We start from the raw sequence: 25317 nt of genomic DNA on the forward strand, positions 1-25317 counted from the left end.
AGTATAACATTAAATCAAACTTTTTTTTTTATAGGCATATTTTTTTTACCCCTTTTTCTCCCCAATTTGATATTCAGTTGGTAGTTACAGTCTTGTCCCATCGCTGCAACTCCCGTACGGACTCGGGAGAGGCGAAGATCGAGAGCCGTGCGTCCTCCGAAACACAACCCAACCAAGCCGCATTGCTTCTTGACACAATGCCCGCTTAACCCGGAAGCCAGCCGCACCAATGTGTCACAGGAAACAGGAAACCGGCTGCGACACAGCCTGGACTCAAACCAGGATCTCTAGTGGCACAACTAGCACTGCAATGCAGTGCGTTAGACCACTGCGCCACTCAGGAGGCCTAAATCAAACTCAATGGTTTCCTTACACTGGATGGTAATCAAAAGGTTGAGCCAATGATCCTGTTCCAAGTCCTGTACTGTAGAGACGTGGGAACTGAGTCCATCTCTGGTTCTCAGGTAGACAGAATCTGTCCCTACCTGCTCTCTTACTGTAATGATCCCTGTCTTAGTTACCATAACTTCTCACAGTGATGGGAAAGTCTGAGAAGTAGAAGAAATATTGTACATGTGCGCGCACACACATACACACACAAACATTGGTTTCAATATCCAAGTGGGGACCCAAAAAATGTATTCCCATTCAAAATCCAATTTTTCCTAACCCTTAACCTGACCGCCACCGTAACCCTAACCTTAACCCTAACCCCAATTCCTCAGCACTTTATCAATAAGTCTCTTCCTCCTGTTGAACTGTTATGGGTGACCCCTCTGAGCTCTCGGCCTTTCGTGTTCTCCCATCCTCTCCAGACTGGTCGGATGTACAATATAGAAACAGGGCAGAAAGTTGCAAAAGGCCCGTGCAACCCAAGATTTAATACCAGCATAAACAGAAACCCTCTTAAACGTAACCCTTAACCTTAAACCTAACCCCTAAGCCTAAAATAGGATTTCTCATTTTGGGGACCTACGATTTTTCTTGTTTTACTATGCATATGAGGACTTTTGCTACCCAAAAGGATAGTAAAGTTAGACCACACACACACACACACACACACACATAGACATATGTGAAAGCTTAGGGGATGAAGGGACTAGTATTGAAGTGAAGTGGCTTGTCTGAGTGGAGCTCAAGGCTTTTTACACGTCCTAACCCAGTCCATTCACTGCCACTACAGCTCTGACTTTAAACGTACGCCTCTGCTAAGTAACACCTACGAGGGAGCAATGTACGCGAGGAGAAGAGTGGAAAAAGAGATTGAGGTTGCTCAGATGAGAGTGCTTTAATGTGAAATGTGTTAAATAATTCCACGACAATGTTTCTCATGCTTTTTCTGCGGTGAATAACAAACACACTCTTATACATACACTGGGAGCAAAACACACACACACTCTCTCACACAGCACTCTGTCCTGTACGCTATCACTCAATCTAGCGAAATATGACCCACTCCATGGCTGGCGGACCAGAATGTGGAATTCCACATGTCCTCTGTCACTCACACCATACAGTAATATTAGGCAGTAATTCACTTCCCTTTGTGGTTCTCTCCGGCTCTTCCATCTTTCTCTCTTTCTCTTTACTTCTCTTTCTCTATTTTTCATGCTCTCCCCCTCCATGTCTTCTCTGTGTGTGTGTTGTGTGTGTTTGTTTGTTACAGTAAGTGCAGTGTGTTCTGTACAATGCATAAGCTCTTTACCCAAGTCTTTGAGTAAAGAGAACCACTGATTATATCACGAAAGCCACAGTGGTGAGGGCAGACTCACTGGTGGTTCTAGTCTGTGTTTGTGACCGTGTGTTTGGGGTTTGTGACCCTGTATTTGGGGTTTGTGACCCTGTGATTGAGGTTTGTAACCCTGTGATTGAGGTTTGTGACTGTATTTGTGACTAGGGGCCTTTGCTCAGGAAACTCCATGTAATTACCAAGTTTCACATACTCTCCATAAAGGATTCTGGTGATAAACTGAATGGACATTCGTCTTTAAAGTAAGGCCATCTTTCAATGACTGCATTATTGATCTGCTCCTAGCCTTGTTGAATATGGATCTGTAAGGTGTATACCCGGGTGAGAGAAATCTGCTTCAGATGTAACAAATTGAAAGAGATTTCATTTCATTTGGACCTCGAGCTAAACCAGAATGTTACCCTCCACATGCACACACACACACACACACACTGTCTCTACCCACCCAAACACACACTCTAACAGACCTCTTCATTGGATCAGTTTCCCCGATGCACTGTGGAACAGTGTGTGAACACAACATTAGTCTTGAGCTAATTCATCTCCCCCAGCTCTCGTGTGAATGTAATTAACACTTTGGATGGGTGCAGATTGGTATTATTATTTATGGCCCGTTTTTCTCGCCTCTTTCTTCCGCTCGGCCTGTGGCACACACTTTTATTTTTACGACAGACCCAACCATGTTACAAGGCTATTGGGAGTACTTTGTTCCACTTTAATATTTTTTATATGGTCTGCATAATCGAATGTCACTCTTGACACGTGTTGTCCATGACAGTACTCTGTTCCTACCCTGTTTGAATATAAATCTGTAATGCATGTACCCGAGTGAACTAGGTTGCATTAGGTTAAGTCCCAAATGGCACCCTATTTCCTATGTTGTGCACTGCTTTTGACCAGGGTCCGTAGGGGGGCCTTGATGACTTTGTGCTGTGGATTTCTGTGCTGTGGAGTTCTGAATTTCGCTGTTCCCCCCTGGATAATGTATTGGAACATTGTCGATTCCAGAAGTCTCTTTGTGTCCTATTTGCAGTCTCACCCCGTAGCTCAGCAGATGCTTGTAATGCGGAGACTTCATCTAGAAAGATGGGACTAATTGTTGACAAAACAACATGTCTGCAGCAATCGTGTGGGCATGACGTAGTCAGACAGGATGTATCAAGCGGTGACTGTCATAGAGATGATTTGCATTCAGTTTGAGAGTGTTTTATCCCTTGTCTCCCCTACTTTAACAGCACAGGGATCACTTCAGCCAGTGTGTGTGCCATTGTGCTTTTACGTGCGTGTGGGTTTCATAGATTTCAAAAGAAGAACAGGTAGCCAGCCCACCACTCTACACTCTGGGTGTTTGGTAGACCCAACTGCTGTCTTGCAGGCGTGGTGTCACTTAGTTGGGTTGTTTTCTTTTTTTAAAAAGACGGGTTATTGATGCTGGGTGCTGGGTTATTGGTGCTGGGTTATTGGGATATGCCCCAGTGGGTTAGCTCAGATGTCTGGAAGCATAGTTTAGTAGGGGTGTGGCTTTCAGATAGTTATTTTTAGCCACCCATTAGAGTAAATTTCATTACTATTCATCTGTGATCTTGTATAATTATCACGTTAAGGTTGAACATTGACATTTTTGAACATTCAATGACGCTTACAGAATTGTATAAATTCCCTAAAAGCCTATGTAAATCCTGTTGTTGGGATACAAGAAGGTGGCATATCTTATTATAATATGTAATACATAATCTTAATATCATAGAGGGATGTGTAAAAAAAATAAGAACACCTTGAATTTGCTGTATGTAAACTTGCTGTATGGAATGACATTTACTCTCATGGGTGGCCAATAAGATCTATCTGAAAGCCACACCCCCAGTAAGCCATGCCTCCTGAAAATAACCTAAGGATTACATTAAAAAAGACAGAGCTGCGGGGTCAACCCAGCATGAGAGTAGAAAATACCCAACTGATGGTTAAATTAACCCATGTTTGGGTAATCCCAACAACCCAACTGGCTGGGTCAAAATAACCAAGCGTGTGTTCTGTCCAATATTTCCCCAGTGCTGGGTTACCAAATAACCCAAACAGGGTTGTTTTTAACCCAGCATTTCTTAGAGTGTAAATGACGACTGTAGCGTGGTCACTAGGAATGCATCCCAAAAGGCACCCTAGTCCCTATATAGTCCACTACTATTTCCTATTCCTTATGGCCCCTGGTCAAAAGTAGTTCACTAAATAGGGGATAAGGTATCATTTGGGACGCAGTGAGAATGCATCTCTTTTCAGTGTCTTAGCAGCACTGAACAGGTGCTGTTTGTCCCCGGAGGACTACTAATCTGTCCATGTCAGCTCTATGGGGTAATAACAAGTCTATGTTTTAGGGTAGAAAATAGTCAAGGGACATGTTGGGACAGGTAGAGATCACAGCACGCGTTCCTCTGTATAATTACAATGTCTGGAGGGAGTGTGCATGGCTCCCATGTCTGGCCCAAATGTGTTATTGTTAATGTTCCTCTTTTGTCTCCACACTTTGTGGAACAGACAAATCGTAGGTGTCTACAGCACAAAACAATTATCCTCTCAGAACTAAACTATGACTAAAATTAACTATAATCAACAGTGAAAGCTGCAATCACTTTCTGCACAAAAAGATCAGCTCTAACTGATTAAATGAATTGAGAGTTGATTGTGAAGAGTGTTATCAGAGAGAGTACAGAGGAAGTCTGTGAAGGAGCGGTGACAGTCCCTGTACCTCATATTTGATGTGAGATCAGGCCTAGAGAGGGACAACCGTCTTCATTAAAACTCTATTAACTCATCAGTCAGATCTTCCCTCTGCCTTGGCTTATCTGTCCACAGCCTCTGTTTAGATTGAACATGGCTGCTAAATATCCTCCTGGAAGGCTTTTCTATCTATGAGTGAGTCCCATATATAGGGCACTACATATTAAGGTAATAAGGTGCTATTTTGGACTCACGCTATGTATTCCCTCAGTTTCCTTCTCTCGTTGTTTCCCTCTCTCTGTGTATGTGCATCCATGCCCCTGCCCTTGCACTTGGGTGACCCTGTACGTCCTCATGTGAGAGGTTCTGATCTGACTTGTGTGAGAGCATCAGGTCTCCTCTGTCTGTCTGCCAGCCCATCTGGCCAATGTCAAACATACCCTGTGGGAATATCTGGGACAAGGAGAGTTCAAGTTCTCTTTTGACAGAGCGAAGGCCATTTTCGCAGTTTGCCTCTGTCATTGATTGACAGAAAATATGAGTAGTGTACATTTTTCCTTCCCCCTCACCCCCATCTCACTCTTTTGAAAAAAAAGAAAACCTCCCATATAGTTACCCAGTGCTTTTATCTTCTATATAATGATGTACCTTTATCTAGTATTCGTTTGATTTCTTCCCGAGCAGAAGCAGAGTTTCTGTACTATGTGCCGCACTGTTATTGCTGATGTGCTTTATGGATTTTTGCTCTGTAGTATAGTGTTGATCTTGTGAATCAATATTGTGGACGAGCGACAGTAGACAGACCAATGAGGAGAGTTAGACAGAACCCAAACTCATAGAGGACTATGTCCAACCCTTCTGTCACTCTCTTCTCCCTCATCCCCTCTCAGTTAGACAGAAAAGCTTGGTCTTTCTTTTCTTTTTGGGGCATTTTCTCAATTTTTCTCTCTCTCCCTCGTTCCCCTCTCTCTCACTCCCTTATCGAGTAATAAGGGACAACCTCACTGTTTTTGTCTTCTTCAGGAGATTAATTAAGCTTAATAAATCAAGTAGGTTTTGAAAACTCAAGCATGTGAACCAGCTCCACTCACCCGCTCACCCGTTGTGCTCAGAAACGTTAAAGAGGAACAAAGGGGGGAGAGAAAGGTAGGGGAATGTCGTTTGCAGTGCCATTTACTTTTTACATCATCATCTTTTCGGACTTTTCTGGCTCAAGGCTGAAGTTATTTGCTGACCTTTCCAAGGCTCCCAGCTGTGTCTGTGGATGATGACAGAGTACTCCTGCCAACACCACTCACTGAATGATCACTAATGAGGGGAACCCGCCGGACACGATTGCAGAAATAATTGTCATTTTACTCCCATTGAATAGGATTCATACTAATTGAAGCCTCATTATTTCACATTGTGTACATCCAATTACGTGTGATTTCTCTAAGTGTTCACCGTTTGCTGTTTTTTTTCAGCCTCACGTCATAAAGGAGGCTATATGTCCAGGGTTTGTGTGCATACCTGAGGGCCCCAGTTGGTCCCAGGTAGATATCTTCATGTGCTTGGGGACGAGGTGTAAGGGACGCACCTAAAACTCAGTGATGTTTCATTTTGACTTTATTTCACCAGGAAGATAGCTGTGGGGGATTCCAGGGGGAGACTCCTTTGGGTTTTCTGACCTCAATGGGACTTCCTGGTAACCTGGTCAAGCAGACTGACTGCTGCGTTCACAAGATCAGGCTGGTTTCACAAGGCTAACTTCCTGGTGTAATAAAGTCAAAACGATACATCACTGAGGTACATCCACTACATCCCCAGAAGGTTATTTATGACCTCAGTGTCTTATATGATCCCTATGGCTTTTGATCATTATTTATACATGTCAACTCCAGAACAACCACTTGACCCCTCAGTCTCTCAACCCCGCCTCATTAAGTTGGCTATACAGTGGCTTGTGAAAGTATTCACCCCCCTTGGCATTTTTCCTATTTTGTGGCCTTACAACCTGGAATTAAAATGAATTTCTGGGGGGGGGTTGTATAATTTAACTTGCACAACATGCCTACCATTTTGAAGATGCAATTTGTTTTTTATTGTGAAACAAACAAATAAGATAAAAAAACTGAAAACTTGAGCGTGGATAACTATTCACCCCCCAAAGCCAATACTTTGTAAAGCCACCTTTTGCAAAAATGACAGCTGCAAGTCTCTTGGGGTATGTCTCTATAAGCTTGGCACATCTAGCCACTGGGATGTTTGCCCATTATTCCATGCAAAACTGCTCCAGCTCCTTCAAGTTGGATGGACTCCGCTGGTGTACAGCAATCTTTAAGTCATACCACAGATTCTTAATTGGATTGAGGTCTGGGCTTTGACTAGGACATTCCAAGACATATATATGTTTGCCCTTAAACCACTCAAGTGTTGCTTTAGCGGTATGCTTAGGGTCATTGTCCTGCTGAAACGTGAACCTTCGTCACAGTTTAAAATCTCTGGAAGACAAACAGATTTCCTTCAAGAATTTCCTTGTATTTAGCGCCATCCATCATTCCTTCAATTCTTTCCCAATCTCTGCAGATGAAAACATCCCCACAGCATGATGCTGCCACCACCATGTTTCACTGTGGGGATGTTGTTCTTGGGGTGATGAGAGGTGTTGGGTTTGCGCCAGACATAGCGTTTTCCTTGAAGGCCAAAAAGCTACATTTTAGTCTCATCTGACCAGAGTACCTTCTTCCATATGTTTGGGGAGTCTCCCACATGCCTTTTGGCAAACACCAAACATGGTTGCATATTTTTTTCTTTAAGCAATGGCTTTTTTTCTGGCCACTCTTCCATAAAGCCCAGCTCTGTGGAGTATATGGTTTAAAGGGGTCTTATGGACAGATACTCCGTCCATAGGACCACTTAATTTTTTTATAACCACACCCTGATCTGTACTTCTCCACAACTTTGTCCCTGACCTGTTTGGAGAGCTCCTTCGTCTTCATGGTGCCGCTTGCTTGGTAGTACCCCTTGCTTAGTGGTGTTGCAGACTCTGGGGCCTTTCAGAACTGGTGTATATATACTGAGATCTTGTGACAGATCATGTGACACTTAGATTGCACACAGGTGGACTTTATTTAACTAATTATTTGACTTCTGAAGGTAATTGGTTGCACCAGATCTTATTTAGGGGCTTCATAGCAAAGGGGGTGAATACAACTTTTATTTTTTATTTTAAAAAAATCATTTCACTCATTTGGACTACTTTGTGTATGTCCCTTACATGAAATCCAAATAAAAATCCATTTAAATTACAAGTTGTAATGCAACAAAATAGGAAAAACACCAATTGGGATGAATACTTTTGCAAGGCACTGTATGTCCAGGGTTTCTGTGCATACCTGAGTGCCCCAGTTTATCTCCATGTGCTTGGCAAGGGCTCCTGCTACATTGATGGAGCTGCTTTCAATGGGGAGGTAGAAAAGAGTGCTCTGACATCCTCAAAAAGAGACAGTCAGAGCCAAAAGGTGTCCCTCCAACATGTACGCACGCACGTTCTCACTCACACACACACATTTGTTTTACTATCCTTGTGGGGACCAAACAATTGATTCCAATTCAAAATCCTATTTTCCCTAACCCCTAGTCCTAAACTTAGCCCTAACCCTTAACGTAACCCCTAACCCTAATTGTAACCCTACACTTAACCCCAAAGCCTATAATTTTCCTTGTGGGCACACACATGCAGCACGCACGCATGCACACACACACACACACACACACACACAAACACAAACACACACACAACATTCCTCTCTCCAGTATGGGCGAACCCTTGTACGGAAGCGTCCTGTCAGTGCCATTGAGTCAGGTAGACAACCAGAGAAAGGGGAAAACCAGCGGGACCCTAATAACCAGGAAGAGAATGAAAAGAAGGGTTGCACCGAGATTTCATGATCTCCTAAATGTCCTTGAAAGCGTTAGGTGAAACCAAATTACAGTTCTCCTGGCGTTAGTGGATTAGTCGTGTTGACAGGCGTGAGTCGGGCGAACAGAGCCACTCTTGAGAGTCACAGCAAAGGTTTGCAGGGCATTCAGGGGGAGTAAAAGAGGAACAGAGGGGGAAGATTTTCTCTCACACAAAGCTGAAGGAACTCACACATCCATGGAGAAGCCTCGTCCTGCTACGAACTTATTCGGGGTGTTCCTCAGGGGTCTGTACTTTCCCCTTTAAAATGAATAACACAGACCATGGAGTCTCTCCTTGACAATGAGAGAGTTCACTGGCCCTGAACCAGTTGGGAGAAGTATAAACCATTACAGAGAGAGAGAGCGATCAACAGACACCAGTGCAGGTGTTTTTTATTCACAGTGACTCAGAGAAAGATATTCCATGAAAAGCACAACACATTTGTTAAGGGTCTCTATTTTCCAGTCATGGTGTGTACCGAGTTATTCTCTTTTGCCAACTTTCCACCATATATATTGAAGTGTCTAACAAAGATCCTTTGGAGGGTGAGAGACAATGTATGTGTTCCTGGAATGTATACTGTAGGTTCCCCTTGGATCGAAATATACAGTGTTCTTTGACAGGGCATCTTGCAGGCATGCATTGTCTCGGTGTGGGGGAATATGCATGCTTGGCTACAGGGGCAGTGTTAGACACCTAAGAACATTGAGATCTGAATAGTAATTAGCAGCATGCTACATACTCCAAACAGACATAGCTGCCTAGACTTCATAATGAGAAGAGCTCACTGGGGGGGTGGTGGTGAAAGGGGCCTCAATGATTCTGTTTGGGAGTCTGTCTGCGTCAGTCAACTTTGTTATGTTTTAGCCTTGTGATCAGCATCCAAATGTGTTTAGTTAAAGAACTTCTGGAAAGATTTGTCCAAACTTTATTGATAGACTTGTAGAATGACCTGTGGTTTAAAGTGATAGAGATTAGCCGATACAGAGAAAGTGTGGTCTACTGATAGAGAGTATGGTTTCATACGTGTGGTCTAGTGATTCACATTATTTAGCAGACACGCTAATCCAGAGTGATTTACAGGCACAATTAGGATTAAGTGCCTTGCTTGCTCAAGGGCACATTGGCAGTTTGTCGGCTTGGTGATTCAAACCAGCAACCTTTTTGTTAATGCGCCCAACGCTCTTTAACCGCTAGGCTACCTGCTGCCACTGATGACTGGCATTGTCTGTGATGTCAATATATACAGTTTAGTTAAGCCGGTAGTACATTTAGAGTACAGCACATTGGACTCCGTGTAGTGTCCTCAGCATTAACTTTAGAATTCTTGCAGTTATTCCTGCAAGTGTGTGTGTGTGTGTGTGTGTGTGTGTGTGTGTGTGTGTGTGTGTGTGTGTGTGTGTGTGTGTGTGTGTGTGTGTGTGTGTGTGTGTGTGTGTGTGTGTGTGTGTGTGTGTGTGTGTGTGTGTGTGTGTGTGTGTGTGTGTGTGTGTGTGTGTGTGAGAGTTAGTTAGTTAGTCTCCCTGGTCTCATCCGTGCAGCAGCTGGTCTCTGAGCTGTTTACTTTGCGGATGCTCATTACAGAGTGAAACTGTCAGCCTCCATTTTGGGCGCATTAGCATGTTAAGCCCCTCCACTCCACTCTCACCTCCCTAGTCCTGCTCTCATGGTGAACACTTCTGGTCTATCTGGGGCCCAGAGAGAGAGAGGGGAGGACGGAGGGGAGGGAGGATGAGGCGAGAGAGAGTGGGGGGGAGCCGTTTGTTGTTTGTTTTTACAACTAACCTCATTAGTAGAGCTGGAATGACATTAACGGTCAGGCAGGCAGGCTTTGAACTAATGTCAGTTTTTGTACGAGTCTGGGGGAAGAAATGTAAGTGGGAAAGTGATTAAAAGGATACACCTGTGCCAGGCAGGCTCTAGGACACACTGTCTGAAGTGATGATCTGCCTGGTGTCACGAGTGTGTGTTTTTGCATGCATTTGTGTGTGCGTTAGAGGTCTTTGCAGATCCACCTGTACCTGAATACCCGAGACCTGATCCGGATAATGTCACGGATCTGGGTCGGATCTGATATGATTGTCACGGTTCTCGGGTACAGTATGTGTCATTTTAACTGACTTGTCCCTAAGGGCTAGTGCATTTCTGTGCGCGACTTCTGCAGTAGAGAAAGAGAGAGAAAAATGGTATAATAACAGGCTACAACAACCAAGAGCCAACAGGTAGGCTGCTACTTCATTTTCTGAATGGAGATGTTATTTGTAACTGTAAGATCAGAAAGCGCATGCACTGCAGCCTCAGTTAGTCTAGCTAGCTAACGTTAGCTAGCTTAACTAGGTTCTTGTCCCGGTTTGATGCAGACAAGCAGTCCAAGACAGGTACTACGCCATCATATTTGATGATAAATGACCTAGCTATGGCAGCTATTAGACTATTAGGCTTGCTTGCTGTCTCTCCTCTCTCCCTCCCTCCTCCCTGCTCCCCATGTCACTCGCTCACAGTATGGTCCCTCCCCTGCCTGCTTGAGCGGAACCGCTCTCCCTCCTCTCACACTGTATCAGCTTCGGATAATAAAGTAGCTAAAAAACATATTTTTCCACAGCTTTCCTCCCTCAGATTGGATCGGACCGGGTCTGGATCCGAACAGGTTAATACAGAACGGGTCTAGTTGTCCTCGGGTCCGTTCGGAACGGGTCTCTATATTATTTGTATTTATTTATGCATATTGGGTCTAGGTGGGAAAGCACCAGGTCCATTTTAGGACGGGTCCACCTTTTTGGATCCGTGAGGCGTGTGTGTGTGTGTGTGTGTGTGTGTGTGTGTGTGTGTGTGTGTGTGTGTGTGTGTGTGTGTGTGTGTGTGTGTGTGTGTGTGTGTGTGTGTGTGTGTGTGTGTGTACTGTCCTCACTGTGATCTGATCAGAGTTTATCCTGGTCAGCTCACATGGCCAGGAAAAACTCTTGGCCCTAGGTAGGCTAGGTATGACTATGGGCCACTGGTATGTCTTAAATATGCTGAGTCACTGCTTCAATGCTATTCTGCATTTGTTTCATCCAAAGTAGTATAATTTCTCCCTAAAGCAATGAAGAATAGTCCACTGAGACAGTGATTTATGAGAGTGGCAGAAGATTAATGACCAGACCAGAGTTTTGGCTCCACCGCTGGACCACTGCCTTTTTGACCATAAAAATATTATTGTTCTATGTAATTATGCTGCTAGGATCCACTGGTGTACAATATAACCCGTTTCTCATTTCAGTTTAACTAAGGTCTATAGTTGAGAATGTCTTGGCTTACAAATTATATTGAGGAGAGAGCAGAATTATTGAGCTAATAAAGGAGTTATATTGTAATCACCTTTTACATTTGAGGAAAGGAAAATATTGGTATGATAAAAAATGACTCATGACTTTTAAATTTCTAAATCATAACATGTTTACATTATTGCTTTATTTCTCTTAGAATAAAGTGTACCTGTGTCACTGCAACTAAAAACAGCATATTCCTCCTACACTGTACCGCTTTTACTCATCTCCCCTCTTCCTCTTTATCTGTGCTCCCCAGGGGTCTCCGACTCCTACCTGCAGGGGCAGCCACTGGCTGAGGAGGACGTGGCAGTGGATGTGAAGTTGTACAGTCACCGGTGGAGGAGGTGGCTGTCCCCAGAACAACCACGTAACATGGACAATAACAGGGCCAGCCAGGACCAGGATCAGCAGGACCAAGACCAGAGTCAAGACCAGCCTGAGGGGAACTTCCCAGGCCTGCTCTCAGCAGAGGACAGCCAGGACACTGACAACAGTTCCCAGATAGAGGTACAGTACATCAACAGTGTTTCCCCTACCATTACTCAGCAGGATACAAAGGAGGGATCCACTTCTTACCTCTGTTGCCCACTGTCAAAAAAAAGTGGTTTGATATTTGCAGTGGTACTTGAGTAAAAGTAAAGATACCTTAATAGAAAATAACTCAAGTAAAAGTGAGAGACACCCAGTGAAATATTACTTGAGTAAAAGTTTCAAAGTACTTGGTTTTAAACATACATTAAGTATCAAATGTAAAAGGATAAACCATTTAAAATTCCTTATATTAAGCAAACCAGACGGCACAAATTATTTTTATACACTCAGACATCATTTACAAACGAAGCATTTGTGTTTAGTGAGCCCGCCAGATCAGAGGCAGTAGGGATGACCAGGGATGTTCTCTTAAAGTGTGTGAATTGGACCATTTTCTAGTCCTGCAAAGCATTCAAAATGTAACGAATACTTTTGGGTGTCAGGGAAAATGTATATAAAGTTAAAGTACATTATTTTCTTTAGTAGTGTAGTGAAGAGTACAGATACCCCCCCAAAAGTACTTAAGTAGTACTTTAAAGTATTTTTAATTAAGTACTTTACACCACTGGATATTTGTAGCACCAAACCTGTTTACCATGAACTAGTGCTTGTTGGTATTTTTTTTCTGGGTAAGACCTATTATTGGATTCCTAGATTCCTGTCATTGTTGTTGAGCTCCTCATACTTTCCTTTGTTTGCTGAAGTGCGGAGGCTTACCAGAACTCTGTTACTTCAGGGGGCTTGGTGTTCCGCCAAGGAAAAACTATTTAGGGAAAACACTTGGGCCCACAGAGGGAACACCCCAGATAACCCTCTGAGACAGGGAGGGAGAATGTCTGGATTTACCTGTGAGGCCTCTATTAGAATATGAACAGAGCCGAAACTGCATTAGTTCCTCAATCCTCTTTAATCTACAACTACAGTAGTCCAACAAATATTCCTGGGCAACTCTCTGAGGAGAAAAAGTAGACAACCCGAGAACAGAGTGATTAGGTGATAATGAAAAACAGGACAAGGGGACCTTTTGGCGGATGAATACTTAATATCAAATTAAAGCTCAGCACACCCCTAGGTAGTCATTCATCATAACCTGCTGTGTGTGGACTGAGGGTGAGTCACCTTAAAGTACCCCAGAAAGAGACCAGAACAACAGGTTATTAAAGGGTAATTCCACCACTTTTTATATTTACAGTGCCTTCAGCAAGTATTCACACCGCTTGACTTTTTCCACATTTTGTTGTGTTACAATAACCCATAATGTTAAAGTGGAATGATATTTCATTCTTTTTTACAAATTCATTAAAAATGAAAAGCTGAAATGTCAATAAGCAATCAACCCCTCTGTTATGGCAAGCCTAAATACGTTTCAAAAGGCACAATGTGCTTCAAAAGGCACATAATAAGTTGCATGGACTCACTCTGTGTGCAGTAATAGAGTTTACATTATTTTTTAATGACTACCTCATATCTGTAACCCACACATGCAATTATCTGTAAGGTCCTTCAGTCGAGCAGTGAATTTCAAACACAGATTCTACCACAAAGACCAGGGAAGTTTTCCAATGCCTTGAAAAGGGCACCTATTGGTAGATGGGTCAAAAAAAACTGACGTTGAATATCCCTTTAGGCATGGTGAAGTTATTAATTACACTTTGGATGGTGCATCAATACACCCAGTCCCTACAAAGATACCATTTCCAGAGAGGAAGGAAACTCAAGGATTTCACCATGATGACTTGGTGACCATGGTGACTTTAAAAAGGTTACAGAGTTTAATGGCTGTGATAGGAGAAAACTGAGGATGGATCAACAACATTGTAGTTACTCCACAATACTAACGTAAATGACAGAGTGAAAAGAAGGAAGCCTGGACAGTATACAAAAGATTCTAAAACATGCATGCCAGTTTGCAAGGCACTAAAGTAAAACTGCAAAGAAATTGGCAAATAAATTAACTTTATGTCCTGAATAAAAAGTCCTGAATAAAATGCATCATGTTATGGGTATGCTTGTCATTGGCAAGGACTAGGGAGTTTTTTAGGATAAAAAGAAACGGAATAGAGCAAAGCACAGCAAAATCCTAGAGGAAAACCTGGTTCAGTCTGCTTTCCAACAGACACTGGGAGACAAATTACCCAGAAAGACTCACAGCTGTAATCGCTGCCAAAGGTGATTATAGCATGTATTAACTCAGGGCTGTAAATACTTATGTAAATATGATATTTTGGTATTTCATTTTCAAAACATTTGCAAAAATTTCTAAAAACATGTTTTCACTTTGTCATTATGAGGTATTTTGTGTAGATGGGTGAGAAAAAACATATATTTAATCAATGAGTTCAGGCTGTAACACAACAAAATGTGGAATAGGTCAAGGGGTGTGAACACTTTCTGAAGGCACTGTATTATCTTCAGCACCATACAGTGTCTACATGAAAGCAGCAAGTTTTTATGATCATAAAAAATGGCATGATGAAATTGCATTGAAAGGTAAAAACTGCAATGTGTTTCTAGCCAGGGAGAATGCATTTCCCTGCTCCCTCCATCACCTTGAATCTCATAGCCTTAGAAAATCACTGTTTTCTACATAATTATGTTTTTTTCATATCTTTTTAAGTACATCACGTAGAAATGTACTGTTTTCTTAAAGACACTGGTATGATGCTGGACGTAATGTTTATGAGGTTGTAAAGTGGTTGTATTCCCCCTTAACTTTGACCTCCTTCTCGACAGTCACAAAGCAATAGACCAGCTGGAGATTAAGTTCTGGCTCTTGGTCTGTGTGTCACTGTGTCCCTTTGTAAATGAAAGGCAAGGACCCAGGTCCCTTGTTATTGTGCCTACTAGCCCAGCTCACCGTTGCAGCCTAGCGCTCAGGCATTTAGTCGTAAAGATGGCGGCGGTGCGTCTGGTCCAGACTGATCGTTAAGTCTCTTTGTGACTTCAATCATCTCAGGTCTCCAGCCCGAGCGTCGCTCTGTGTGATAACAGAAGACGCTTTGATCTTCAGCTAAACACACACATACATACATGCGGCCACCCAAACACACACACTCACACACACATACAAACACATGCGTGCTAACACACACATGCACAAACATACACACCATGTGCGCCCACCCACACACCACCAGGCGCGTAACTTGCGGGGGGGGACAGGGGGTCATTACCCCCTCAATATTATAAACAGTTCAAGTTTACCCTAAAGAGCCAGGCAACTACTGGCTTTATGTGGCTTTTTCACCACAGTGCTACTCAGTTCCTCATTTTATGATTGGATACCACTGCCGCTAAATACACTTTTGTTTGTGCCCGGTCCCCACTCCCCAGAGGCCTGCCAGCCCATGGGCTGTAAGATGAACGAAGCAATGCGCAATTTCTTCTCTTTCCCTTTTCGCATGTACTATGCACTCTTTCTTTCTCTTTGTGGTGTTTGCTGAGGAGAGGCAGCTATATTCACAGCACTTCAATGTGTAAACGTTTGGAACATTTAAAACGAGTAAACGGTCATGAACATTTCATAAGTGTATTGCTATGTTGTCATGTAACTAGCGAACTACTGGTGGCAGGACATAAGATTTGTGTTGTTGTTGCAGAGAACTGTAAGTAAATGAATGAATGGCTACATAGCTAGCTAACTACACTGTACATTTCATAATAGACTGGTACTATGTAATCAGACAGCTAGCTATACATATTGCCAGGTTAAACATAATTTAGCTAATAAAAGCACCATCTAATTCATGTTAATAAGCTAACCCCATCATTTTTAAGGTCAGCCATTTTTGTCATATGATAATAGTATTTGGTCATATGATCATGGCAGGGTTGAAAGACAGATAATAGAGAGAGTGAGAGAGCGCACCACCCATGTTGAGGCAGGGAGAGGACGAACAGGTCATCAGGTGAGAATTTAAGTTAAAAAGCACTATCAGTTCAACTGATCATCTTTGCTGACTGTAGCCCAAGTACTACAACAAAACAGTTGTTGCCTACATTCTGATTTCATTTGGTTGTCGTGGCAAGGGTTAGAGACAGTCGGTGGAGAGAGCGAGAGAGAGAACACCGCCCATGTTGAGGCAGAGAGAGGACGACCAGGTCAGCAGGTGAGAATTTGGAATGTAGTTGTGAGGAAACAATGGTGAACACACACATTTGAATATTTACAGTTGAAGTCGGAAGTTTACATACACCTTAGCCAAATACATTTAAACCCAGTTTTTCACAATTCCTGACATTTAATCCTAGTAAAAATTCCCTTTCTTAGGTCAGTTAGGATCACCACTGTAATTTAAGAATGTGAAATGTCAGAATAATAGTAGAGAGAATGATTTATTTCAGCTTTTATTTCTTTCATCACATTCCCAGTGGGTCAGAAGTTTACATACACTCAGTTAGTATTTGGTAGCATTGCCTTTAAATTGTTTAACTTAGGTCAAACGTTTCGGGTAGTCTTCCACAAGCTTCCCACAATAAGTTGGGTGAATTTTGTCCCATTCCTCCTGACAGAGCTGGTGTAACTGAATCAGGTTTGTAGGCCTCCTTGCTCGTACACGCTTTTTCAGTTCTGCCCACAAATTTTCTATAGGATTGAGGTCAAGGCTTTGTGATGGCCACTCCATTACATTGACTTTGTTGTCCTTAAGCCATTTTGCCACAACTTTGGAAGTTTGCTTGGGGTCAATGTCCATTTGGAAGACCCATTTGCGACCAAGCTTTAACTTCCTGACTGATGTCTTGAGATGTTGCTTCAATATATCCACATAATTGTCCTGCCTCATGATGCCATCTATTTTGTGAAGTGCACCAGTGCCTCCTGCAGCAAAGCACCCCCAAAACATGATGCTGCCACCCCTGTGCTTCATGGTTGGGATGGTGTTCTTCTGCTTGCAAGCCTCCCCCTTTTTCCTCCAAACATAACGATGGTCATTATGGCCAAACAGTTCTATTTTTGTTTCATCAGACCAGAGGACATTTCTCCAAAAAGTACAATCTTTGTCCCCATGTGCAGTTGCAAACCGTAGTATGGCTTTTTTATGGCGGTTTTGGAGCAGTGGCTTCTTCCTTGCTGAGCGGCCTTTCATGCTATATTGATACTACTTGTTTTATTGTGGATATAGATACTTTTGTACCTGTTTCCTCCAGCATCTTCACAAAGTCGTTTGCTGTTGTTCTGGGATTGATTTGCACTTTTCGTACCAAAGTACGTTCATCTCTATGAGACAGAACGCGTCTCCTTCCTGAGCGGCATGACGGCTGTGTGGTTCCATGGTGTTTATACTTGCGTACTATTGTTTGTACAGATGAATGTGGTGCCTTCAGGCATTTGGAAATTGCTCCCAAGGATGAACCAGACTTGTGGAGGTCTACAATTTTTTTTTCTGAGGTCTTGGCTGATTTCTTTTGATTTTCCCATGATGTCAAGCAAAGAGGCACTGAGTTTGAAGGTAGGCCTTGAAATACATCCACAGGTACACCTCCAATTGACTCAAATGATGTCAATTAGCCTATGAGAAGCTTCTAAAGCCATGATATTATTTTCTGGAATGTTCCAAGCTGTTTAAAGGCACAGTCAACTTAGTGTTTGTAAACTTTTGACCCACTGGAATTATGATACAGTGAATTATAAGTGAAATAATCTGTCTGTAAAAAATTGTTGGAAAAATGACTTGTGTCATGCACAAAGTAGATGTCCTAACCGACTTGCCAAAACTATAGTTTGTTAACAAGTGATTTGTGAAGTGGTTGAAAAACAAGTTTTAATGACTCCGACCTAAGTGTATGTAAACTTCCGACTTCAACTGTAAGTGTGGTCCTAAAACATGCCTTGTAGATGTATTATTGTTTAAGTTTAGTCATATTTTGCCAATAGAAAGGCCCTTCGATTTTGGCAATAGAAAGTAAGACCATGTTTGTTGTCATCACTTGCGTAACATAGTTTCTTACACTATACACTATAGTGTAATTTAGACGAAACAGTAGTTAGCCTAGTTCCAGAATGACTGGGCTTATCACCCCTTTAGGGCACCACCACGGCGCTGTTGGTAGCGGGTTGCTTGAGAACATTCATAACAATGACATGACCGAGTGACGGAGGTGCAACCTATGAATAGGCTACCTGAACCTGCATGACATGAGCCGTCCTCGCTCTGACATCTCCCAGCTTGAATAGAAAGTTGTTGATACTAGGGATGGTTTCATAATGTGGTGTACTATCTATAGCTATATACTGTCTTGAGCTGCGATTTAGGTGCTATTTATAAACTTCATACGTTAAATTAGGCCTAAATTAGATACAACTTGAGAGACTCCTCTAGTCTCCTGAAGTCCTCCTTTTTTGTGTGAACATGTTTTCACCACGGCTTGTAGGTCCAGGTTGCGGGCCCGACTGTTTCCTATACTGAGTATTTTTGCCAACCCTTTCCTGAGACATTGTGCATTATTTGTCCATTGTGCTGCACACAATTTAAACTTAGTCTTGAATGATGCATACCAAGATATACTGTACCAGAGACAAGGGACTGTTGCTATTGCAACCACACAACTCAAATGCCACTTCACCAGTATGAACGAAAATCGCAAACCGCTTTTTTTGTTCAAGCCCTCAACGACTGTTGTCTGCTAAATATGATAATCTACTTGTATCTGCCAATTTATTGGCTGTCCAGTATCCAGACGACCTGTCCCCAGAGCTTCCTACACAGTTCATCTCTTTCCGTAATGTGTTGAAGCCGACAATTAAGGAGAATGAGAGTCTCAATTAAAGGTGTTGCAGAACTGCTGTATTTGAAGCACGCCTCCTTTCTGCCCAGTTTCCCTGATGTTGCCACATCAATCAAGCTGTTGTTACCATACATGTAGCTGTCACTTCTGTGGAGAGATCAGTTTCTACACTAAAGTTCATAAAGAACTACCTAAGAAGCATCAGGCTCTTGGTCTGATATGAGCTTTTGAACACCTGAGTAAGCTCCACTCATTGTGCTGGTGCTGTCGTAGCCTTGACCATGCCCGATATCCCCCTTATACTTACAATCAGTTAAATATTTTATTTTTTAAGACCCGGGGCACTTTTTCAGTCACATTCCTGAAGTCACATTTCTAGTACATATGGGGGGGGGGACATTTTTTATGAATGAATTACTTTTTGGAGGGTTACTGTCAAAATGATTTATTACATAAAAAATAATAGACATCGATGACAGGCGCATGGGCCCTCAAAGCTCGTGCCCCCCCCCCCCCCCCCACCTTACGTGAGCTTCGGGGGTGTCTGGTACACCAGTGGTTGTCCTGTTTATTATATGATGCAAAATACATCATAGGGGGGTGATTTCTGTATTTTGAAAGTTACATATCTTGAAAATCTGATTGCTGACAAGCAAAACATTTTGGGACTAAAGGTCATCTCAGTTAAACCACAATTACTTTCAGGTGTGGTACAAAGTGTGGGAATGAACTAACATTAAATCCATTGGGTGCAATGCAATCAAGATTTGATATTGATTGTGTCACCAAGTCCTCGTTCATTGTGACGAATAGCAAACCGCTGAACCAGTCAGTACATGATGTCCTTAATCATGACTTGGGAGTTGGGAAAGCTTGGCAGCCGTGTGTTTGTTGTGGTGTTGTGTTGAGTGGTGATATCGCCGGAGCATTGTGAATGTGGTGCAGGATGATTGTCCCAATGATGCCATGTTAAATTCCACATGGCTTTATCAAAGACTAGAGCACCTCCATCAGTACTAAGCAGCAGCATGTCAACAAACAGACACAAGTCTCAGTATAAATCAGTGCTTAATTTTTGAATTAGGAGGGGCCGGAAACAAAAAGTGAGTGTGAGGGGGGGGGGGGTGACCTGGGGAGCTCTGATAATAAAGCATTGCATGCATATCATCACATTGGTGTAGCGGCATAGAGCAGAAGAGGCACTTACAGAAGTTGCACAAATGGGGCCTTTTTATAAACCCATTTCATAGAATTCTGTCATTTTACATGATGTAAGACATTGGCATAATCTTTTTTAATGCCTCGTTCAAAACAACTGGGAACTCTGGGAAAGAAATTTGCTCCGACTGTTTTGAATGGTCATCCAACTCGGAATTCCAAGTGGGGAACTCTGGCCTCTTTCTAGAGCTCCGACTTTCGAACCTGAAGATCACTGACGTCATGATTCGACCTTGTTTTTTCCCCGAGTTCCCAGTTGTCTTGAAAGCACCTTAATACCGCACAAGTAATCGAAATGACAGGCTACTTTGACACTGACAAACGGAGAATCTGAGATCAAATGAAAATGACCTTGTCTTGAATCCATCAATAGTCTAGGGGCCTAGGTGTGGGGAGACACATATTATATGCTACAATATGAGGAGTAAATTATAGTCCTAAAAATGACAATGATGCATAGCTCACTAGCTGGTGATGGCCTATGTGCTTGTGCCAAAAGCTCGTCTCTCTATTGTTTCATTTTGTAAAACAATATTTGGAAGTTGATCAAATATTTTGGTAACCTGCAGCTGACAGATTAGAGTCTTTTCAGCAGGAGCCATTTGCTTTCCAACCTGTGTTTTGTAGGCTGTTTAAAATATTGTGGAAGGCCAGTTTTGTCTGCGTGCTGTTTGTTCACTGACATACTTGCTGCGTGTCCCCGACTGCAGGCTATGCCTAGTTATTGGGCTACACTCCACAGCTAGGCTATTTTTAAAAGAAGCTATTTATCCTCTGTGGCAAAATGTTTGGCGCTCTCATGGTGTAGTAGGCTATTCTGAATTATTTCATTTATTTCTGAACAGACAGCAGTAATTCTATAACTTTGGCAAATGTATTTCAATTCATTAGGCGTGCGGCAGCATCTCCAGAACCCTATGATTCGATAAGGAAATAAATTATGAAGTGCAATGCTAGAGATATGAGAGTTGCAGGCTCATGTCTATCAGAGGGAGAGTGATAATAAAAAGTGAATCTCATTGTTTAATAAATTACTATGTCCTATCACAATGCTGCGCTTTGGTCCAATCCCTACTTCAGATGAAGAGGAGGAGGAAAATCGTTACAACGAGAGGTATCGGATCTGGCCAAATACGTTCTGGAACGAAACAGTCCAAACAGATCTGGCTCTAATTAAAAACTGAATATAATACCATTTACTGGATGTTGGATTATGTCTTAGTGCTACACCCCTTTAGTTTATTTCAACATATAAACTTCTTCCACTACCAAGATTACACTTTCTAGTTCTATACTGTCAGAGTTTCCCCTATATTCATTTAGCAATGGCCACTCATTTAGCAACGGCCACTCCAAAAAATATGATTACATATGTATATATAATAATAATTATATGGATGGTTAAATGTTTTCAGTGACAGAATCACACTCTAAACTCTAAATACTCTCAGTCAGACCAGTGCTGGGTAGAAGGAAGGAGGAAAGGTGTCAGCAGCCGCTTATTAGTCTGGGGATATGAATATAAAAAGACTAGCCTTTATCCTGAAGACAGGGATGCATATTGGAAGGGGGAGGTGGGGCAAAGGGATGATGATGGTGCAGGCAGCTTGACAGGGGAAATTACGGGGCATTGGTGCTAATAGCCACCGCTGACACACAACGCAATAGCAATTTAGAGGCGCTCCTCTTGGCCGCAGAGAGAAAATTCTACACATTTTGCCATAGGGCAGAGAGAGAATTTAACAATTTTAAAAGGAATTCCCTGCAAATCTATATACACTGCTCAAAAAAATAAATGGAACACTTAAACAACACAATGTAACTCCAAGTCAATCACACTTCTGTGAAATCAAACTGTCCACTTACGAAGCAACACTGATTGACAATAAATTTCACATGCTGTTGTGCAAATGGAATAGACAAAAGTTGGAAATTATAGGCAATTAGCAAGACACCCCCAATAAAGGAGTGGTTCTGCAGGTGGTGACCACAGACCACTTCTCAGTTCCTATGCTTCCTGGCTGATGTTTTGGTCACTTTTGAATGCTGGCGGTGCTTTCACTCTAGTGGTAGCATGAGACGGAGTCTACAACCCATACAAGTGGCTCAGGTAGTGCAGCTCATCCAGGATGGCACATCAATGCGAGCTGTGGCAAGAAGGTTTGCTGTGTCTGTCAGCGTAGTGTCCAGAGCATGGAGGCGCTACCGGGAGACAGGCCAGTACATCAGGAGACGTGGAGGAGGCCGTAGGAGGGCAACAACCCAGCAGCAGGACCGCTACCGCCGCCTTTGTGCAAGGAGGAGCAGGTGGAGCACTGCCAGAGCCCTGCAAAATGACCTCCAGCAGGCCACAAATGTGCATGTGTCTGCTCAAACGGTCAGAAACAGACTCCATGAGGGTGGTATGAGGGCCCGACGTCCACAGGTGGGGGTTGTGCTTACAGCCCAACACCGTGCAGGACGTTTGTCATTTGCCAGAGAACACCAAGATTGGCAAATTCGCCACTGGCGCCCTGTGCTCTTCACAGATGAAAGCAGGTTCACACTGAGCACATGTGACAGACGTGACAGAGTCTGGAGACGCCGTGGAGAACGTTCTGCTGCCTGCAACATCCTCCAGCATGACCGGTTTGGCGGTAGGTCAGTCATGGTGTGGGGTGGCATTTCTTTGGGGGGCCGCACAGCCCTCCATGTGCTCGCCAGAGGTAGCCTGACTGCCATTAGGTACCGAGATGAGATCCTCAGACCCCTTGTGAGACCATATGCTGGTGCGGTTGGCCCTGGGTTCCTCCTAATGCAAGACAATGCTAGACCTCATGTGGCTGGAGTGTGTCAGCAGTTCCTGCAAGAGGAAGGCATTGATGCTATGGACTGGCCCGCCCGTTCCCCAGACCTGAATCCAATTGAGCACATCTGGGACATCATGTCTCGCTCCATCCACCAACGCCACATTGCACCACAGACTGTCCAGGAGTTGGCGGATGCTTTAGTCCAGGTCTGGGAGGAGATCCCTCAGGAGACCATCCGCCACCTCATCAGGAGCTTGCCCAGGCATTGTAGGGAGGTCATACAGGCACGTGGAGGCCACACACACTACTGAGCCTCATTTTGACTTGTTTTAAGGACATTACATCAAAGTTGGATCAGCCTGTAGTGTGGTTTTCCACTTTAATTTTGAGTGTGACTCCAAATCCAGACCTCCATGGGTTGATAAATTTGATTTCCATTGATCATTTTTGTGTGATTTTGTTGTCAGCACATTCAACTATGTAAAGAAAAAAGTATTTAATAAGAATATTTCATTCATTCAGATCTAGGATGTGTTATTTTAGTGTTCCCTTTATTTTTTTGAGCAGTGTATATACATATATATTTTTAGCTTTAGAGATAATTTCCATGAATTATTCTACAAAATAATTCATGGAATGTGCAGTTTTAAAGCAAATTTCCTGAAATTCTACACATTTTTGCCATGGCTTATGTCGTGTTCTTATGCCATCTGAGTGACTCAAATATTATAACAAAATCCCTGGGTGCCACATGCTATGGCATTTTAGGGTCTCCCTGACTGTGTAGTTTTTGTAAAGATATTGTATATCTGGTTTTAGTCGTTTAAGTTTAAACTGAAAACGTTTCACCATCCCTACAATTATTTTTATCATCTGGAGAGGCGGCAACGACATAGGGGAAACACTGACAGTATAGAAGTAGAATTAGAAAGCGTCATTTTGTGGATGAAGACATGTGTGCTTGCTTTGGCTGTCCAAAGTATTTTATGGAAGTGGAAAAAGTTTCTACGTTTAAATAAACTAAAGGAGTAGGGCACTAAGACATAATCCAACATCGAGTAAGTGGTATTATATTTATACTGAGACTAGTCCGTGGGTCTGTTTGTTGACATGCTGCTGCTTAGTACTGATGAGGTGATCCGGTCTTTGATAAAGCCATGTGGAATTTAACATGGTGTCATCACGACATTCATCCCGCACCACATTCACCTCATTAACAACTCTACAGCAATATCAACAGTCAACACAACACCACAACAAAATAACCCACATATTAAAACTGTTAAATGTTCTCTCCGGTGTGAGAATGTATTTCAGGATTATTTGTGAGCGACTTATTGCATTTAATTCTTTCTTTTTAAATCTTTTTAGAATTTTCAAGTATAACTTATTTCAATGGAATGCTGTCTTGCATACAGTCGGTTTCTTACACTAAGAAATGTGTCACTGATGAGTTGTATTTATAATTTTTTTTATTAAGGTGAAATTAAGTGTTAAATTAGTTTATCTCTAGCATTTTTCTTTGTTGTGCACCCAAACTTCCTGACGAGCAGGGTTGAGGGTCAATCAATTTAAATTCAGTCAATTCCAAAAACAAATTGCATTTCAATTTCAAATATCCTCAATGCTTCTCTGAAAAATGTGGAATGAGAATTTCAGTTTACTTCCTGAATTGACTGAATTGAAAAGTGGAATTGATTGACTCCAACCCTGCTGAGCGGTTCATGCTGTAGGAGGGAAAACATCTACCCATTAGTTTCTGTTCAAAGGAGAAGATTATATTAACGAGAGTAAGCCTTTCTTGGCTTTTGTTGATGCTTATCTTCAAATGCAGTGGGGTTTAAGAAAAAAATGATCTTACGAGAGAGGTTTGAATGTTCAAAGGTGCTACCAAATTGGTTTCAACCAAATGTAAACGGTCATTGATTTTTAGACGATGGTCAATAGTTAGGCTATTATTCCTATTTTTCTGTTATTATTTTCATGGATGTCAACAGCCCCCCCCCCCCCCCCCATTACACTAACTTTTCCACCGCTGCTGAAAAAAATCCTAAGAGAAACACTGACTGTTATGTTATGTCTTCCTGGCATAAAAGCCAGGTCGAACTATTGAAACTATACAGCCTCCTTCCTACCTGTCACGTTTCCTAGTCTGAATTGACTGTATGTGTACGTTGGCCAAATAAATCAAGGATTGCAAATCTGCTCATTGAAGTGTTCATGTTTTTACCAAGGTTTTACCTAGACTCTTTTATGTTGGCTGCAGGGGGAGTTACTGCTATTTGACGTCTGTCCAGCCAGGGTCATATTAATTAATGCACATCATAGCAACAAAAA

The 25317-nt window shown here is 42.5% G+C and overlaps 1 protein-coding gene across 1 annotated transcript in view; it reads left to right on the forward strand.

The window, feature by feature from the left end:
- LOC139531977 (plexin domain-containing protein 2-like) overlaps positions 1-25317 on the forward strand; it is a 176073-nt gene that overhangs the window by 63987 nt on the left and 86769 nt on the right. Inside the window, exon 2 of the mRNA XM_071329044.1 lies at positions 11973-12223. Coding sequence (XP_071185145.1) covers positions 11973-12223 — 251 coding nt within the window. The remainder of the gene's footprint in view (positions 1-11972; positions 12224-25317) is intronic.

The sequence above is a fragment of the Salvelinus alpinus genome, chromosome 10 (assembly GCF_045679555.1).
Source record: "Salvelinus alpinus chromosome 10, SLU_Salpinus.1, whole genome shotgun sequence".
Taxonomy (NCBI): domain Eukaryota; kingdom Metazoa; phylum Chordata; class Actinopteri; order Salmoniformes; family Salmonidae; genus Salvelinus; species Salvelinus alpinus.